A 20,901-nucleotide genomic window follows, 5' to 3' on the forward strand; every position below is an offset into this window, starting at 1 on the left:
ATATTCTTGAGAATCTGTTAAAAACATAGAGACTGTAACTTTGTGGAATCTACAGAGTTCCAGTGAACCCATATTTATTATTCAAGACTTGTATGGACAGATTTCTCACATGTAATAAGTGCTTTTAACTGAGATCTCCTGTGTAACATTTCAGAATTTCAAAAGGGAAGAGCAGAATTTTGTGGTACAGAATGAAATCAACAACATGTCTTTCCTTATTACTGACACCAAATCCAAGATGTCTAAGGTACAATGAGCTGCAAAGTTTAAATATTGTTATCCCGTCTTGCTTTCTCTCCTCTTAGTGTTTTAGCTTTGTAGGTTGTAACGGCAAGTCTCCGCATTTATAATCCCTTAAATTCAATGTTCCTGTGAAATTTCAGGGTCCTGCCATTTATGATGGTCCCTCCAGTAGTGCTGAAAATTCACTGTGCTGCTGCTACTTGCTTTGGCTAGGGTGGATAGAAATATCAGGTGTGCTTAAAGGCCATGCGATTATTATATCACTGGCTGCACATATCACAGTAGTTGATCTATCTTCTTTACTGGTGTTGGACCTGATCCTTAATTGTTTTGCACTCCAATGTCCTAGTCCACAGGAGTTTTGGGTAGGCTAACAATGCAGGATCTGGCCTCTGGTGCATGATGGGATGCAATTATGCCTACTACCGTGGGCAAAGTGTGTGTGCATGTCTTCCATTTCTAGAGTTATTCCCCACTATAATTACAGGGAATATCTGTAGTTACCAGGATGAAGGTAAGAGAGAGCAGGCATTTCAGCTGGCTACAGCTTGGAGCAGCCAGACTCGGTGGGGGGAGGGGAGAGAGGGAGATTTAGAAAGATGGTATAATGCCTCCTTATCTTCCCCAACTCTTGAGTCCTGTGCTGAGCAGAACTCAGCGAGACATAATCCCTCATCCTTAAAGGAATAAGCAAATCACTAACTAGGAGGATCAGGAATAGAGATTTTTCTGGGGCCAGTCCAAGGCTGTAGAATGAACTTCCCCAAACTTCCCAGCTTTCTGGTCCAAGTGCAAGGTTTACTACTTTGATGTGGTCCTCAATAACAAACATGTATAGCACAGTAGACATTTTTTTTTTTAAATTAACACCCCTCCCCATCCAATAAAACCTCACATAATTTTCCCCTGGGAGAGAAAATATGGGGAAGACAGAACGTCACATATGACAACTGCTAGTCACATCATTTAATGCACTTCTGCAAGGTGCTGAGATACAACGGTGAAGAGGGCTGCATCAGAACCTGAACAGAGAATCAAAACAATTTTTTTAACTTAACTTTTCATTTAACTTCCCCTTTCCTCCCTGTGTTCCTATGCCTCTTAGTGATCCTCCTTCATCTTCTCTCCTCACTCAATCAGATAAAATGTCCAAATACCCTGTCTTCTCTGGGGAAATGCTGATAGTGTACCCATGTGCATCTACTGGCGTGGGTCAGTCAGATCTCCTTGGACACACAGTCAATATATTTTAAAACCCAGTTCCTGTTTCCAGGATATTTTACATACTCTGTTCTCTTGTCTCCCATTAGCAGTATGTGTTAATTCCCCTTAATTAATAAGGTAGAAATATTAGACAGTTATTGTCTAATTGTTAAGTATAACTCTACAGTTTTATCATGTATTCTATAGTTTTTGTTTTATTACAGAAAAATGTAGTGTATGTGAACAAGTTTTCCCAGAAATTGTGTCAAATTCTGATCTCAGTTGCACCCATGCCACCCCATTGACTACACTGGGGTCAAACATGTAAATGTGAATGGGTTCTCTCAGTTACAGCACAGTTAAATTGCTATGGAAGTGTCAGAAGTTTCTAAATGTACCAGTGTACTCTGAGTACATGAAACTGGATGCACAGCTTTTCATCTGTCAACCCTGATTCAGACAAGGCATTATTATGATGAAACTATATTTTATTCTCCATTTCCTTTTTAGTCACTTAAATAAGTGTCACTTCAAAGGATTCTTTTTGCAAAAGCTGCATATCAACTAGTAAACATTGAATTTAATTAATCAGTTTGTATTTTTCACATATATATGTCAAACATTTCATACAATAGCTTATTTTTCACCCATTAGCTTATTTTTTCATGTATCCCTTTATGTGTGTTTGTCTTCAAACAGGAGAAAACTATTGAATGTCATCTTTTGAAATGCACATGATTCTTTGAAATTCCAGACAGCTAAACAATCCAACTTCTATGACCTATTAATTTCACATGGCCTTGCTGTTTCCTACATGGCAAAATCTCATCAAACAAAAGCCAATGAGAACTCCACTTTTTGATGTATAATTAAAATAATACTCAGTATTTACATAACACTTTACATAATCAAAGCATGAAATGAATGTTAATGAATTCATTTTGAAAACACCCCCGTGGTGAGGAAGGCCACCTTCCTGGTCTCCTTTACACTGACGTAAACCGAAGTAAGGCCTTTGAGACAGCATGTAAACTGGTGGCAGAACTGGCACTGGAATGTCTGATTCTCAATACTGTGTTCAGTCCAGAAGACAATGCTGTGTTTTATAAAGAAATGTTCTTATGGTTTTTAGTGTTCAGCTCAGAAAATTCTGCTGCAGATACTTCAATTTTTTCCATGGTTCCAGACAACACTTTTTTCCATGGTTCCAGACAACACTTTTGTTTACTGTCACCACTTTTTCAGCCAGAACTCAGTGGTTCCTATGGTAAACTATGGTGATTCCCCCAGAAAAGGTAGCGGTATTTAAACAGCAACAACAAAAACAGAGAAGGCAGGACTCAGAGACTGGAAATTGGAAATGACACATGTTTGCAAAGAGGAAAGACATAAAAGGACTATTGACAAGTGTGTCTACTGAAGAACAGTGTCCATTCACATATAGGAAGGGAAATAAGTGTGTGGGATCAAGTAAAAAGACAGTTGTTCTAGAAAATATTCATGTTTATGAAGTATTTGAGTGAAACACAGGGCAGTGTGGCATAGTGAGCAATATCTTTGGATGAGGATGGAACTGGATAGATGGTAATGAAATTGTCAGAACTAGGCAACAGTAGAAAAATGTAAATTAAAATGTCATTGCAGATGTAAATATTTAATAATAATAAAATATTTGTTATATGCTCTAGGCAGCTCTTTCTGATCAGGAGAGAAAGAAAATGAAGCGAAAAGGGGACCGGTATTCTGTGCAGACATCTCTCATTGTAGCAGCACTGAAGAGATTACTACCTATTGGTCTAAATATTTGTGCACCCAGAGACCAAGAGTTAATTGCACTGGCCAAAAACAGATTCAGCATGGTAGGTCCTCTTCATGTGTTTTTTTTCTTCTAGATCTGGGGCAGTGGAGAAGTGACATTACACTGTTCCTCTAACAGAGTTCTGTGAGATTTCCCTGCTTTTCCTTGTTTTAATCCTCTCTATCCTCAGGACCTGACCCCAATGCCCATTGAGTCTTTTGATTGACCACAGTGGGGTTTGGATCAGACCCTAATGATCATGCTTAAAAGGATTAGATGGAACTCAATTTAGAGGACTATCAAAACATTCCAGAATAATTGGTAAGAAATGTGAGACGTTCTCAAACTCTTTTCTTGGGGCTGAGTGTTCTGTCTTTGCAACCCTGCAGACAAGAGAGTAAGAAATTATGACTACAATTAAATGCAAAGCATTAAAACCTGTTTTTTATTATTTAAATGTTGATTTGTGGACATAATTGTAAGGATTCCCAGTGATAACTGAGTAGTGTACTCTCTTATGTAAAAAATTACCATGGATGACCACCATGGTTATTCATTTACACCTCTTAATTTTATTTTGATTTGCTGAAAAAAATGTTTTTTTGGATATGTTGCTTTGTGTAAGTGTATTTTTTTCTAGCTAAGCCTTGGAATGGGCAAAGATTAAACTACTTTTTTTGGTTCAATTATAACAAAGTTATTTCTGTTTGATTTTTTTTTTATGAAAAATTGCCAGTAATAGATATTAACAAACTTTGGTTAGTTAGAAATACAGATAGAAACTATAAATATACTAACATAACTGATTCCCAAATACAGTACTACTTTCACCACTCCCAATTGGTTACATAGTTTTATATTGGCCTAGAGGTTTCACTGTCATACAGATGGTACTTTTAGGAATGATTCCACAGTCAAGTAGCTTTGTTTGACAGTATGATCACAATTGAGTGCAGCTGCAATGCTTTTATGTCATAGAAGCATATATGACCTTCAGACAGCTATACTGTTTTAAAATGACCGGTTTTTGATGAGGGGAAGGGAACTCAAGTCTGAGAAGACCGTCCTTCTCTGTTTAGTGGTGAGTGGGCAACAAAGAATTCCATATGGTACCATTCATTACACTGATTTGGGCAAAGGGTTCCAGACTGTATTTATGATGATGATTTTAATGCAAATGATCGTTCAACGGGCTGAATGACTATAGGTAGCTATAAATATAACTGCAGATATAAATGATGGAATCTAGACCTACTCCCGGAGAGCTAAAATGGGGTTAGCCATACCCAGATACCTAAGAGGTAGGCCCCGGGAGCCTTCAGTTGCACTTGGTGCAGAGTCCAGACACAAGCCTGGTCTTGCTACTCCTAGTGTATAAGAATTAAGAGGAGAGGGGACCAATGTGGACAGTGGTGCTAGACACCCCAAAGAGAGTAGGGACAAGGAGGGTCCAATGCCTCTCCTTCCTCCACACTGACAAAAACAGCTTCGTCTGTGCAGATGCAAAGAAAGCATACACCAGTGAAAGGATGTATGTAGGGGCCACTTTATGCTCTTGCTTTCCAAATACTTGCAGTTATTGTACCAGTTTCCAGCACAATATGTTCAGGAACTGCAGCTGGTATGCAGCTCTCTTTAAGTCATTACCTACATTAGAGAAGGATAAAAGTCATAATCTTGCCCAGTGTTTGAATAAGACATCATCAGAATAATACTTTGCATTTATACAGTGCTTTTCCTCTGAGGATATCAAAGTACTTAATATGAATAATTCTTAACCCTCAATACATGCCCGCTGGATAGGCAGATATTGTTATCCCCAGTGTACAGTTTGTTAAACTGAGGTACATAGCGGCTGTCAGCTGTCTAGGTCAGCACAGTTGAGTTGGGAATAGAATCCTGAAGTTCTGAGGCCTATCTTAATCCCAAGAGAATGCTCCTTAACATGGTATGCATAGCCTATGACGTCCCTGTTTAACACAAGTAATTGCTTTATTTCAGTGAATGTTCTGTATGATGTATGTGATACAATGTATTTTTCCTTCACAGAAAGACACTGAAGATGAAGTTAGGGATATTATCCACAGTAATCTTCATCTGCAGGGCAAGGTAATTTAAATGCAATATTTAAGTATGCTCTTTTTCTTTTTTCATAAAACTAACAGAAACCCTTCAGTTGTTCAAGACCAGCCAATGTGTATTTAGAATACCCTTTCTCTAGGCTGTCAAGTGTCTCAGCTTCATCTGATGTTGCCTACACGTTACTCCTAATTTATGCACCCAAAAATCCAGCTATTTGCTCAGAGAGTATTTGTAAATGTTCTGCCAGAAATTCAGATTATTTGGTAGCTGCTACATTTATATTAACAGTATGTATCTGATATATAATAATGCATGGCCCTTTAGGGTGAATCTCTTATTTCATCACACTGACACCTTAAATCACCGGCTTTCTACCCTTTTTGATTTGCGGACCCCTAAAACATTTTGAATGAGGGTGCGGACCCCTTTGTAAATCTTAGACATAATCTGCAGACCCCCAGGATCCCACTGCCTTAAATGATGCAGTGTAGAGCAATGTGATATGCTCAGAGTGGATAGCAATGTGACAATTGAGATTGAAAAAGCTCTTCTATTTGTAATCTGCCATCCCGTACCTGGGTTGGAATCTGCAGAATGCTGAGGCCTCTTTATGACATTTTGGGTTATAAAGAAAGCAGAATCAGCCCTTTTGGAGTACTCCCAGTATAAGGGAGTTCCCCGGTTGGTAAAGTGTTGCCACAATGACACTACACTGCCCCTGCTTTGCAGCCCTGGAATAGAGGGTGTGATAGAAAAAGGGAAGTGTGGCTAGAGCGCATTGGCCCAGGAGAAGCTACAAACTGACACAAAGTACGGTAGACTTGAGATGCTCTAATTTTTTCCAGGGCTGGAGGCTCAAATTTGATTTAAACTCACTTTTGCCTCCCTCCCCAAGGAACAGCAGATTTGGCTCAATGAGTCGAAGTGTTTAGTTTTTTAACATTTTTGTGAAATGATTGGAATGAATTTTCAAACGCATGAATGTGACTTATTAGCCAGAATCTCATTTTCGAAGTAATTTAGGCACCTAAGAAAAAAGTCAAGAGCCCAGGGATTTGGGAGCCTAGGTCTCATTTTTAAAACAGCTTTGTGTTTAGGAGCCTAAATCCCATTGAAAGTCAATGGGATTTAGGCATTTATGTACCAAAATAATGTAAGAAGCTTGTCTTATTGAAAGCTGTGATAAATAAAGTGGGGGATAGCTCCCTTTGATGGACACCCAGCCAGCCAATTAGCTGTAAAATCCCTCTTGGTAGCTGTTCTTTACTTGCTTTACCTGTAAAGGGTTAAAAAGTCCCCCAGGTAAAGAAAAAAAAGTGGGCACCTGACCAAAAGAGCCAGTGGGAAGGCTTGAACTTTTTAAGATGGGGAAAGAAACTTTCCCTTTGTCTGTTGTTCTCTGGGCTGAAGGGACACAGAGCAGCAATGCTGTGTAAGGTTTGAACCAGGTATGAAAAAATAACTTCCATACCTAGAAGAAATAATTTGGATAGGGAATGTTTAGTTAGACGCTATCAGGTTTATTTCTTATTTTGGCTTGTGGATATCCTCTGTGCTAAACCCTGATGCTTTTGTTTGCTTGTAACCTTTAAGCTGTACCCCCAAGAAAGCTAGTTTGAGTGCTTAATTTTTGGAATTGCTCTTTTAAAATCCAGGAAAAGCCTAAGTTCCAGATGTATTTTTTTCTTTTTGTTTTTAATAAAATTTACCTTTTTTAAGAACAGGATGGGATTTTTGGTGTCCTAAGAGGTTTGTGCATATTGTTTGATTAGCTGGTAGCCCCAGCTAATTTCCTTTGTTTTCTTTCTCAGCTCTTCCCTGGGGGGGAGGAGGGGTGAAAGGGCTTGAGGGTACCCCACAGGGAGGAATTCCCAAGTGCTCCTTACTGGGTTCAAAGGGTTTTTTTTTTTGCATTTGGACGGTGGTAGTGTTTATCAAGCCAAGGTCAGAGAGAAGCTGTAACCCTGGGAGTGTAATATAAGCCTGGAGTGGCAAGTATTAATTTTTAGAATCCTTGCGGACCCCCACCTTCTGCACTTGGAGTGACAGAATGGGGATTCAGCCTTGACAAAAGCCTGTGGGACTTAAGAACCTAAATAGGTATGTCACTTTTGAAAATGGGAGCTAGGCTCCTAAATCACTTAAGTGAGTATGAAATTACCATAGATCTTCTTGATAATATTCTTACATTGTCCTGTGTTGTTTGTATAGCACTGAAGTGTAATGATGTAAGATTTATGGATGGTGGGAATACTGGGAATCTCACAAGACTAAGGTGTATATCTTAGTATGATTTAAAAACACACCAAATTTTAAGGTCCAATATCTTGTTGACTCTGTAGGACTAGACACTGAAAGCTTATACCATTTGAGACAGGAGATTCCCAGTTTCCCCAGAGGTAGCAGTACCGTCTTCTGAGCCGGAAAGTGCCTAAGATAATGGCCCTTTTAGATATGGAAAAGCTATTTAACTTTGAGGAGCAAAGAGGAATATGCAATCTAAGAAGGCAATGAAAAAGGGAGTTGTAGAGATCTTTGGTAAAACTCATGCAAAATGGCTGTTAAATAAACGACCTGGCAGATTTCAAATTGGCATGTTTATTACATAATTTTATGCATAAAGTTGAGCAGCGTTTTTTCCCTAATGAGAAGAGGTATTTCTATCCTGACATTTTCAATCCATTCTATGATTTTCCCAGTTCTAAGTGTTGTTCATTTCATGCTGATTTCTAGCTCTGAGTCTACCATTTCCAGTAGTTTTTGTGTGTTCAATTTCCAGTTAATTTCTTCTGGGTTTTATTTTGTATGCCCCCATTAAGATGTTTGCATTCATGATTGACTTAAGGTAATGACACTTGCTAATACCTTGACCTCAGCCTATGCTTTCACTCAAGAAACTTCCTTTTCTTAGTGTGAAGTCTGCTGCTGTTTAGCATACTGTGTCCTGTGTTTGAAACCCATTGAAAGAAAATGATTTCTTGATTTCTCCTATTAATGAAATCCAAGCTTGTCTTGGTGATAAAGGCTAGAGTAACCTCAGTGAATCTAAAGTAAAAGAATAGATTTTCCATTGACAAACTCTCCAGGGATGTGCTTTTCTTTTCCTATTTGCAAAATGGTTTTGAGGATGAGGAGGAGAGTTTGGATTAGAACAATAGTGTTTGCTCACCATAATGAATAAAGTTTATCCTAAATCAATATGCATCTCTCATCACTAGACAGTGGAAACTATATTTTCAAACTGTTCCTTTAAACTGCATGTAAAAAACGTGTAGTTACAATTGTAACTTCATATTAAATACAAGACCCTAATTTTCAAAACTTGTTCTTCTTAAACACTTTTGTGCCTCATAGCCTTAAAGAACTTTCTTTCTGAAACCAATAAACTCTGTCAAATTTTAAAAGGAGATTTTAGTTTAAAATGTATGATTCCTTTGCATTAATTAACACTTCTAAAATATTATATTTGAATGACTTGCCCTGATATTAATTACACTAAAGCATATTTACAATTTTCAAAATGAGCAGAACTATCTGTGTAGGTAATTTCATGTTTCTCTGAGTTTATTAACCTTCGGTTATGCTAAGGCTTCAGGTATCCCTGACACCTTCAAAAAATCTTGTTTCTATTGTAATAGAGAATGGCAGATTACTTGTTTTTCTCATGGAATTGCCTGTTTTTCTTTCTCAACCTAGATCCACATGTGAGAAACATAGGCCTAATGATCCAGGATCTCTTATGTTAGGACTTATTTCTATTTTTGGGAAGCTGCTTTTCTCAACTGACTCTCATTCCTTGTGGGAAGGCTAGTTTTCTTGCTTGCAGAAAGTTCCTCCACAACAGCAGCATTATTTTCTTAATAAATGTTTTATAGTGTTGCCCAAATGGTATTACTTACACTTCTCACTTGATACCATATTCTGTGCAATAAATCTCCTAATGCTTAAATGTAATTTTCTGTTTGTTTTATTTCACTTTGTTAGTTTGCATTGGTTGAGGACCTTCTTAGATAAATTGTCTCTTTTGTTTTATATGTTGCATTGTCAATATCATTCATTCGTCTTCCCCTGTCCTCACTGTTTCTGCCTTCCCTTTCCTTGCATGCCTGCATGCTATTACTCAGTACCAAGCCTTTCTTTCAAGAAACTGCTGACAAGACTCATCATCATTTTGACATGGATGAAGATCCAGTCACGAAAGTCTTACTCCAAGCATGCTAACTCGATCCTTGAAATATCAGTCATTTGTGTCCATAGAAAACTACCTAAACAAAAGAGCTTGCTTGAAAGCAGCGGGCCCTCAATTCAAAAGACCACTCTGCCTGCAATTAATAAGTCTTTGGTGGACTATTCAGTCATGATGATCCAATCATATGCTCACACAAAGACTGTGGTGGATGTGACTGCTGTTAAGAAATGCAAAAACCTAAAGGTAGATTCTAGGATATAATCAATTATTACTGAGCAAACCTATAAGTTTATAATAATTTGAGCACATTTATAGCGCTTTTCATCCATACATCATAAAAAGTGTTGTAAAGGTGAGTAAGCATTATTATCCCCATTTTAGGCATAGACAAATAAAGTGGCTTGCCCAAAGTGACACACAGTTGATGGCAGAGCCAGCAATAGAACCCAGGTTCATAACTCTCAGTAAAATCTGTTATCAGATGTACCAGGCTGCCTTGCTATCACCAATGTCACTTACACAAAAATTAGTGATAGCTGTGTGTGTGAAGTGTTTCAAGCATCAATGTTTATTAGCACAAATACTGGGGTGACAAAAGAACTAAAGTGAGATTGCTAATTTTGGTGTAAAATTGCAAATCATTGAAATGCAGAAAACTACTTATTTCCCTTAAAATTACATCTAAAATAGAAACAAATAGTGAAAAGAACACTTTTGCTTTGTACATCAGGCTACATTTTTTAATCTTTTAATCTTTTTAATTTTACTACTGTCATGTTAGAAATTTGCCATTAACGATAAAAGGTAAAATTCAAGAAAACAAAAGCAAGTCAAAAATCTTTAATCTTGTTCATTGCTAATGTGCAAAGACTATAAATAAAGTCATAATGAAAAGCAGTATAGTTGGAAGTGCTAAGCAGTGCCAAATGCAGCAGCATAGTCAGTACTCTTTGATTTGATGTTGAGACAAACGTATAAAAGTTTCTCTACAACGTAGTATTTTGCTGTACATCCCATGTAAACAATGCTTATCACCTTTTCTGCTGGTGGTGATTTGTTCCTAATGACTGGGCATCCTCCTTGGTATATTATCTCTTTAGACCCCTTTAAGTGTTCAAGAAACTTTCAGCAAATCAGTAGCCAAGTAGTTCTATTTGCATACATTGTCCCATTGCTTTACAAGGAACAGTGCCACATTACAGCAGTACCAGCTGCTACAGTTAGACACTCAAAAGGAAAGGTTTAGCAAAAGAAAAAGACCTTCTGTTGTCTTAGAAGCAGTGTTAATAATACTTCATAAACTGTTTGACCCTTGTGTTTGGAGTACTTTGTTTAGATTATGTGTGAAATATCTTGTTCTTGCAGCTCGAGGATCCTGCCATTAGGTGGCAGATGGCCCTTTACAAAGATTTACCAAACAGGACCGAAGATACTTCAGATCCAGAGAAGACCGTGGAAAGAGTTCTGCATATAGCTAATGTACTTTTCCACCTGGAACAGGTTAGATTTTTTTCAGTCCTATAACATCCTACTTTAAAAAGCAGATGATGGGAAGTATTTGCAATCACAGGTAATGTTTCACACTCTTAACTGTGGGTTAAAGAAAGCATCCTCTGCTTAGACCAGAGGATCTCAAATGTTTTCATAGTATGAACCATCTCTTAACAGACAGATTAGCTTCTGGCAATCTTCATCCTTTGTGATCACATAAATTCCTTGCAGCACCTCCAGCAATTGTTTGCCTGGAAAAGTATTATTAGGAAAGTGTATTTTTAACTCTTTTAGTGCCTTTTAGCTGGCACTATCGGACCAGCCATCTGTCTATTCACCACCAAAAAATGCTCCACAGACTTCTAATGGTCTGTGGACCATGATTTGATAAACATTATGTTAAATAACAAAATATGGAAGTTTCTCAAGATCAGTACATTTTTCATTTTGTTCCCATTAGTATTTCCTGGACCCAGTAGATTTTCTACATAGAAGGATACTTAATCTCAAACTGCCCAAACCTCTGGTAACAAGCTGTGTATTAATATGAAGTTGGGCTATTCAGATTATCAATAGATTTCTTGTCCTGTTGTAATCTTAAAGAACTAATTACTGTAAACTGTTTTTTCAAATAGCTTTTAAAAGAGATACCCTGTTGATAAAGTATCTGTTATAACTTTCAAAATCCAGGTGAGGGCTGCTGGTAAAATGAATCTGAGTAAATATATGTACATTTAAAAATAATTAAATTTCCTGTGAAATACAATAAACTCTTGATTATCCAAACTGCTTGGCAACACAAGCTATGTTCTGATAATAATTCCACAAACTGTTACTCAATAAACAGGAGTTAGATTCACTCTTGCTGGTACAGAAATGAGTACAGACTACATTGTTCAGTGCCAGTTTGGCCTGCTGCACTCCAGTGGGGATTCAAATGAGAATGTCTGCTGGGGTCTGCATTGAAGCCCACTGGCAAAGTGCCTAGGGGATATGTTTAGTGAGTGCATTCCCCTTATGCCCTTACTGTAGTACCTCCCATTTTGGGGGCTTCCTTAAGTTATGTACGTATCCTTTCTCCCTCTACCACTTTTTGCCACTTGTATCTCTGGGTGAGTTTGGCCCAGAAAGCCCATAAAATGGGGGTATATGCTGGACAGATGTACAATTCAGTGACCCTAGATCATAACTTCAAATGATGGGACATGGAAGAATAAAAGGTGTCTGAGACCTCAATGCTAGTAGATGGTTTTGTGGATAATTTACACTATACATAGTTTTTGGTCAGCGAAGGAAGCCTCCCTTTGGGCTGTATGCTTCCAGTTTATAATATGGAAGACTTTACACTTAGAGTTTAAAATATGAGTTTGAATAGTGAATGAGTTTAAAGGTTTACCTACTGATTTATTTTTTATTATTTGCATTGCTTTAGTGCTGAGGGAACCCAACAGAGATTGGGGCCCATTGTAGATTCCAAGGCCAGAACGGACTGTTGTGATCATCTAGTCTGACCTCCTGTATAGCATAGGCCAAAGAATTTCCCCAAAATAATTCCTAGAGCAGATTTTTTAGAAAAACATCCAATCTTGATTTAAAAATTGTCAGAGGTGGAGAATCCACCGTGATCCTTGGTAAATTGTTCCAGTGGTTAATTGCTCTCACCAAGAGACATTTATGCCTTACTTCCAGTCTGAATTTATCTATCTTCAACTTCCAGCCATTGGGTCATGTTATATCTTTAGAGGTATGTTTGTGAAATATTATAATTTAGAGAGGCTCCCTCAGAAGGGGCAGTATTATGAATATAGGAATTTTGAAATGTGCCCTGGAAGCAGGGGGTTGAGAACAAAGGGTAACTGTGTACAGTAGTTCAATATGGATGCGCTTTAGGTTTTAATAAAAGTTTTATTCCTTACTCATTCACTGGTTTGTTATTTAATGAATCCCAGGATCCTTACAATACCTTTCTCTGCTAGACTGAAGAGCTCATTATTATATATTTGTTCCCCATGTAGATATTTATTGACTGTAATGACTATAAGGCATGTTTTCTAATCCTTTAATTATTCTCGTGGCTCTTTGAACCCTCTCCAATTTTTCAACATCCTTCTTGAATTGTGGGCATCAGAACTGGACACACTATTCCAGCAGTGGTCACATCAGCACCAAATACAGAGGTAAAATAACCTTTGTACTCCTCCTTGAGACTCCCCTGTTTATGCATCCCAGGATTGCATTAGCTCTTTTGGCCACAGCATCCCACTGGGAGCTCATGTTCAGCTGATTATCCACCATGACCCCCAAATCTTTTTGAGAGTCTCTGCTTCCCAGGATAGAGTCCTCCATTCTGTAAGTATGGTGTATATTTTTTTGGTCATAGATGCATAGTTTTACATTTAGCTATATTAAAACGCATAGTGTTTGCTTGTGCCCAGTTTTTCAAGCACTCTTAAGTCACTCTGAATCAGTGACTATCTTCTTCATTATTTACCACTCCTGTAATTTTTGTGTCATCTACAAACTTTCAGTGATGATTTTATGTTTTCTTCCAGGCCATGGATAAAAATATTAAATAGCATAGGGCCAAGAACCAATCCTTGTGGGACCCCACTGGAAACACACCTTCTTGATGGTGATTCCCCATTTACGGTTATATTTTGAGACCTATCAGTTAGCCAGTTTTTAATCCATTTGATGTGTGTCATGTTAATTTTACATGATTGTTTTTTAATCAACATGTGTGTTACTAAGTCACATGCCTTACAGAAGTCTAAGTATATTACGTCAACATTATTATCTTTATCAATCAAACTTGTAACTTCATAAAAAAAATCAAGTCAGTTTAACATGACTATTTGCCATAGACCATGTTAATTTGCATTAATTACATAACCCTCCTTTAATTCTTTATTACTCGAGTTCTGTATCAGCTGCTCCATTATCTTGCCCAGGGTCTTGCCCTGGCCTATAATTACCTGGGTCATCCTGGTTACCCTTTTTAAAAATTGGCACAACATTAGCTTACTTCCAGTCTTCTGGAACTTCCTCAGTGCTCCAAACCATATTGAAAGTCAGCATTGACGGTCCAGTGATCTCCTCAGTCAGCTCTTTTAAAACTCTTGGATGCAAGTTATCTGGACCTGCTTATTAAAAATGGCTAACTTTAATAGCTTCTGTTTATCGTTGTCTGGAGGTAGTAGTGGGATGCAAATGGTGTCGTCATCATCATCATCATATGATGAGAATATCATCTCTTTCCCAAATACGGATCAGAAATATTTATTGAACACTTCTGTCTTTTCTGCATTATTATTGATAATTCTATCATTTCCATCTAGTAATAGACCAATACCATTGTCAGGATTCTTTTAGTTCCTAAAATATCTTGAAAACTCCTTCTTACTGTCCTTAACTCTGCAGGCTGTAGAGTTCTTCTTGTGTCACTTGGCTTCCCCTGTCAGTTTTTCACAAATTGTGAGAAGCACTGTACAAAACACAGGTAAGAGACTATTTCATCCCTGAAGAGATAGCAGTCTAAGTAGACAAGAGGAAAGGAATATACCATACAAGCAGAATGAACAATGATGATTAACAAATGTAATGTTCGCTAAAAAAGGAGGCGAAGGAAAGGAGAAGGTACATGGAAGTGAGGTGTAAAGGGACTAGGAGAAAAGAGGAGAGCCAGGGAAGAAGGAGGGCAGATGTAGTGAGGCTAAAGTGAGGAGGCTGTAAGTGAAGGAGTTGTACATAACAGCCACTTGGGGAAAAGGATGTCCAGAGTGAAAACTGAAATAATCAATCAGGCACTGATGAGGTCATCAGGGTCCAAAGGTCCCTGCTGCAGCTGCTTTTCTCTGCTCCTGCTGGCCAGGTTTCTGGGAGGCCCCTCTCAGGAGGTTCTTTCTTCTGCAAGCTCCCATGACTGGTGGGAAGGAGTGAGACCACATTGGTTTTGTTGTCCCAGAACTGGGTATCTCCCTGCAGTTTTGCGTCTGGGTCCTGAGATAACCTTGGTAAATCCAGCTGGGTCTCAGCTCCCCTCTTTTCCCATAGGGCAGCTGTACCACCTGCAGCTGCTTGCGTCTGTTCCTGATGGCTGAGTTTCTGGGAGTACTCTCCCAGCAGTTTCTTTCTTTGCTGAACTCGTGGCTGCAGAAGGGGTGGGATCTCACAGCTCCCTGAAAGGGCAGGAAGAGCTTCTCTCCTGCAAGTTGATAGATTTTATGCTAAATTTCAGAAGTTAGGTAGTGTTACAGATTCATCTGAAATTCCTTCCCAAGAGCATGACAATATTTCATCTTCAGCAGCCCACGAACCCCAACAGTTTGTCCAAGTCATCATGCACAATCTGGCAGGTCCTTCTTTACGAATTAGATGTTGAAAAATCATTTGAGTGTACTACACAAAAATCCACATCGTGTTTTGTTTTGCTTCTACAATAGGTCAAGCTGCATACAGGGAAACCATGTCTAAATAGCAGTCTGACTGCATCAGTCACTGCAGTTTTCTCACAGGCCTGAAACTAGTGGGTATGTTAACGCGCGCACAAAAGTGGCAGAGTTGGTAGCTAGCCTCAGATCTGTTTCTGTCCAGGAGATTTACAGGTAAACCACATAGAGTTCTCTATATAGTTACAAAGAATTATTGCTTGGATAGCATCGTGGCCTGAATTCTGGTTCCGGAAGTACGTCAGCTCTTTCAGATCATACCCTGCTAATGCATTTTTAGGATGCTTCTGTGATTAGTCATTAGCTGGAGAAGAGTGCAGTAGCACCACCAGGGAGGAGGAAACTGCTCCTTCCCAGGGAGGAAGCTGGCTCCTGGTACTTCTGAGAATAGGACAAGAAGAAAAAAACTTTAATTGTAGCAAAGACAGTTTAGGTTGGGCATTAGAAAAAACTTCCTAACTGTAAGAGTAGGTAAGCACTGGAACAAATTGCTTAGGGAGGTTGTGGCATTTCCATCATTAAAGGTTTATAAAAACAGGTTAGACAAACGCATGTCAGTGATGGTTTAGATGAGTGGTTCTCAAAGACGGTCTGCCGCTTGTTCAGGGAAAGCTCCTGGTGGGCCGGACCGGTTTGTTTACCTGCCGCGTCCGCAGGTTTGGCCGATCGCGGCTCCCACTGGCTGCGGTTCGCCGCTCCAGGCCAGTGGGGGCTGCGGAAAGGGCGGCCAGCACGTTCCTTGGCATGCACCGCTTCCCACCCCCCTCCATTGGTCTGGAGCAGCGAACCGCGGTCAGTGGGAGCCGTGATCGGCCGAACCTGCGGACGCAGTAGGTAAACAAACCAATCCAGCCCACCAGGGGCTTTCCCTGAACAAGTGGCGGACCGGCTTTGCGAACCACTGGTTTAGATAATACTTAGTCCTCACTTAGTGCAAGGGACTGGACTAGATGAGCTGTTGAGGTCCCTTCCAGTCCTACATTTCTATGATTCTATGATCTTTTACATCTGTTAAGAAGTGTTTTATAATTCTCATCATTAAAATCCTCTGATCTTGTTATTTTTTCTGTTAGTGATATATTTCTTAAGTTGACATGCAATTAAAATATGTCTGTTTCTGGTTTCAGTTTTATTATTATTATGTTTAATAGCAACATATATTAGGGCACTACTTGCATTTTTTTTAGATCCCAGGAATAGGGTTATATTAGAAAAAATACCTTTGAAAAAAGGAAAAATACCTGTAATATTTGTTCTCAGAAGTTATTGTAGTTATTATACTGGGTGCCAATTTACTCACCCATTTCACCCATCTATTTTCCCTGCAGTGTTGGTGATATTTATCATTACTTTCCTCAGAAAATGAGTTGACTATTAAAGGCATTTGGGACCATAGCTGTTCCTCAGTAGATACTACTTTTTGATGAGGCAGTGTAGTAGCTTTAAAATTAGAACTAGGAGAGTATTCAGTAGCTTTATTCTGAAAAATTGGACCCAAGGGTGGGAATCTTTTATAGTAACTTATCTCCTGAGATCAGAGAGGCAGCTATTAGAAACAACTACTGGTAATAGTAATTTTCTTTATTACAATGTAATTCAAAATGATGAGTTGTGATGAGTTATCTTGGTGACTTCTCATGAAAGTTTGGGAATTTTCAGCATTTCAAATTTAACCACAATAACTTTCCCTCTTTGTTTCAATAATATTTTAAAATTTTTTCAGCAAACGTAATCACAGACATTTGGTTTTCTTCAAGTTCTTGTCTTCTTCCTGTGTTTAGCTGAGTTGATTGTACCCTTGGAGATTGAGCGGCATGTGCAAAGTCACACAATTCACCATTGGGATCTGCCCACCTTAGAATCCAACCAGTATTTATATTCTCTTGTTTTCTAGTATTTTGCTTTATATTATAAGTTCATGTGACCTTTTTTTATTAACATTGTAATAGATAATAAACTATAGCCCACATTCTCTAGTGAGGTCAAGCTGTGCATGGTATAGGACCCAAGAGGGACTTTTATATCTGTCCAGTCTTGACGTGGACTGGGGGTTCACTGAAGTCTCACTGTTCCTGACTGAGGCAATAGGAGTAACTGAAAATTCTAAATACGGACTCTTCACGCATTTTTCATTCACTGGATTATATTTGAGAATCTATTTCCCCCACTTAATTTACCATGCTCCGCTTAAAGTAGATATAAGTGGTAAGCTTCTCTGGTCCACTGAATGTACATTGCACAGCTCAGTCTGTACAACGTTGACTGGAACTGGCCAAAAACGTCTAGCAATGAATTCTCTCTGTTCAGGAGTTTGGTTTCATGATGCACATTAGTTAGATTTAGTATCTGTATCCATTTATGGCCTGATCCTGCAAACACTCTACTAATCAATGTGAATTCTGGTCCCACTTCAGCAAATTACTCAGGGCTTATCTACACAAACAATTAATTCATGGCCAGCTGGGGTGTGAACCTGCCTCACACTAGCTTGCTGTGGACTAACTGTCCACATGAACCCTGCTGATGCCTTTTAACAATCTGTTAATTCACTTTGATCTAGTTCTCTTTGAAACAGAAGATCAAAGCACACTAACAAACAGTTGTATTAGCAGGGTCTATGTAGACATTCCATGACAGGCTAGTGCATGGTAGATTCGTACTGCAACTTGCCAGGAACTAAATGTTTGTGTACATAAGCCCTTAAGCACAGCCTAACTTTAAACAAGTGAATAGTCCGATGGATGTCAAGAGACTAAGGAACCTTGCTGAATTGGGATTCTCTGTTACTTTAAATTTTTCTAACACTCCTACACTAAAGTAACTGTAAAACCCAAATCACATCCTGTTTTGGATCCACTGAGATCATTATTTGAGACTCTCTCTCCTTCACACCAGTAGCTGCCCTTTACCATTCAGCCCTAAAAGAAATCTGTGTATTTTTTTAAACTGATCAGTCTGCATACATCCCTGCTCTTATTTTCTAATGCATTTCTCTTTAAATTCATATTATGTTTCATTGTATGGCCTTGTGTATTTTATTCTCTTTATGTATTTCATATACATTTGCTTCCCTCATTTAAATGGGTAGTTCCATTTCTTTAATCTTGTGTGAAAAATATTAGCCATGGGAGCAATCAGTTCCATTAATTTTTATGGTACTTCGTTATAGCCCAGCAAATCCCAGTGCTTTCCAGATGTCATTATGCAGAAAGCTTTGCCTATTGCATCTGCAGGGAGGTGCCATCAGGTTTTTTTCTTTCGTGCATGTCTAATTTTTTCTATTTTTCTTACTTCCAGCAATCTTCTAAAATGCGCCAGAGATTTTTCTGTTTGGGAAGTATAGAGAGTTTTATTGTAGTTTGTAAATATATTATTAATGAGTTTCACATTGGGGTGTGCTTGGCTGAGTATTAATAGCTCTGATGGCTTCATTTTGTTTTGTGGTTCTCAGTATGAATGCAACAGAGTGATTTGTTTCATACCCTTTCTCATAACAACTTTGGTTCACTTTACTCATTCTTTTGGAAGGGGCTGTGGCCTTTAATCTGTCTTTCACTGAGATTAATTCTTCTCCACTGTGCTGTGGATGCCCTGTGATTTCTTTGCCTGTTAAATTAAGTGATTCCATTCACAGCTGCTAGGTGTGTTGTTTGTGAGTTTTATTTATTTTGAATGGGTCACTAAACTAATAAAATACTGTTTAATAACTGCTTTCCCTAAATTCAGTTTTGTATCCTTAAAAATGTTCTCATTGTCATGCATTTCAAAGTACTATAGTTTCCTTTATTATGCATGAGAGCATCAAACCTTTCATTAAGGTGACATTTAACTTCCATTGTCCTTTTTGATGATGTGAGGAGGTAGGGAAACTGAATACACTGGCGCACAGTCAAACAGCATGATGACTCTGTCTGAATTGGTGGTCCATGGGAAAAAAAATAGATTCTTGAGTAAGAATTACATAGTTTTGAGTAGAATAAAATAATTGTTTTAGGAGAAAATGTTAACTGATATGTCACAAAGAAAGCTATGTTAATTTCCAGCATTCACAGGCACAACTGAGGTGTTTTAGGTCACCCTATGTTCATCCTGACCATTCATGCTTAAGGAAGGGGATACAGGGTTATTGGGATCGATAGATAAGTTCATTACTTGTCAATGCCAGCCACAGCAAGTGTAGTTAGAGGAGTATAAACAGAGACATTTTAAACATAAGTAAAAGTAATTTCTTTTTCATTGAATTCCAGTATTACATGAGAGATGGCCTCAGTGACATACTAATCTCTAGTTCAAATGGCCTAGGGTTAGGGTAAGAATAAAGGAGGAAAATAATGCAGAGTCCAGACGGGACATTGAATCATGTCGGTCACATAATATTTGTCTGGTCACTTGAATAATGTGTAGAAAACATTTTTGCCAGTTACTTTCTGTTATCTGTTCTCTGACTGTGCCCCGGTTAGTTTTTTATTAAAAGTCAGTCAAGGAAAAGAAGCATTGTTTACTTTTCATTGTGTAATTTGTCTACCAGGTTGAGCATCCTCAGAGGTCCAAAAAGGCAGTGTGGCACAAACTGCTGTCCAAACAGAGAAAAAGAGCAGTAGTGGCCTGCTTTAGAATGGCTCCATTGTATAATCTGCCAAGGTAAGAATGAAGTGGCAAGCTTCAAACAAAGGAAAATACACATACCAAGGTTCTATAATGTTGCTTTCTGTTTTTATCTCCGAAATGAAAATTTACAATGATTTATTACATTCTTGTCATACGTCTTTTGAAAAGAGCTGCTAAAAGTGCTAAGTGAAAAAAAGCTGATCATGATTTTCCCTTCTCTGTGAACCCTTCTGTTACATTCCTCTGGGTATAAATTTCTTTCCTATTGGTCTGCTTTTACACCCAAATGCAATGATCGAGCTCATGGCCCAAACGCAGGATTGTGTACCCTACTCCTCCTTGTGTAGCAGAAGTTCAGAATCCATGACTCGAGAAATCTCAGTGGCTGTGGAGGAAGGATTTTCCCCTAGACACATTGTTGTTTGGCCGAGTCCAGCTAAAAGTATTTCTAGAATGTGTGTGTCCATTGTACAGCATGCTACCACTGCCAAGAAATCAGTTGGCCTCTTGCCAAGCTCAGTCAGGAAAAGGGAATTCTGTATCAAGCACAAAAGCAATGACAATTGCAGAGGCTGAGTCTGTGGTTCCGCCCCAGGGAAGGTGGCAATGGTTTGGGCTGTCACATTGGGTTGATTCTGGCCTTATGTACCTGCTTCTAAAAGGAAACTACTGTTAGATATAGGGGCTGAGATACCTTTGCCACTAATTTATTCTTACTTTTTAAAAGTGGTTCAGTGGGCTTCTGCATATGTGCATACTGGACTTGTATATTTTTGTTAATTCTGTTTCATTCTTCATTCACCCCAAACATTTGAAAATGATTGCTGAAATGAATGAGG

General features: G+C 38.5%; 1 protein-coding gene across 17 annotated transcripts in view; it reads left to right on the forward strand.

Moving 5' to 3' along the window:
* The window catches only part of RYR2 (ryanodine receptor 2), a 709,125-nt gene that overhangs the window by 564,611 nt on the left and 123,613 nt on the right, over positions 1-20,901 (forward strand). For all 17 annotated transcript variants that reach the window (XM_073338185.1, XM_073338183.1, XM_073338188.1 and 14 more), the window contains 5 exons: positions 155-247; positions 3,135-3,305; positions 5,294-5,353; positions 10,881-11,015; positions 19,983-20,095. In XM_073338185.1, the coding sequence (XP_073194286.1) occupies positions 155-247; positions 3,135-3,305; positions 5,294-5,353; positions 10,881-11,015; positions 19,983-20,095 (572 nt within the window). The remainder of the gene's footprint in view (positions 1-154; positions 248-3,134; positions 3,306-5,293; positions 5,354-10,880; positions 11,016-19,982; positions 20,096-20,901) is intronic.

The sequence above is a fragment of the Lepidochelys kempii genome, chromosome 3, assembly GCF_965140265.1.
Source record: "Lepidochelys kempii isolate rLepKem1 chromosome 3, rLepKem1.hap2, whole genome shotgun sequence".
Taxonomy (NCBI): domain Eukaryota; kingdom Metazoa; phylum Chordata; order Testudines; family Cheloniidae; genus Lepidochelys; species Lepidochelys kempii.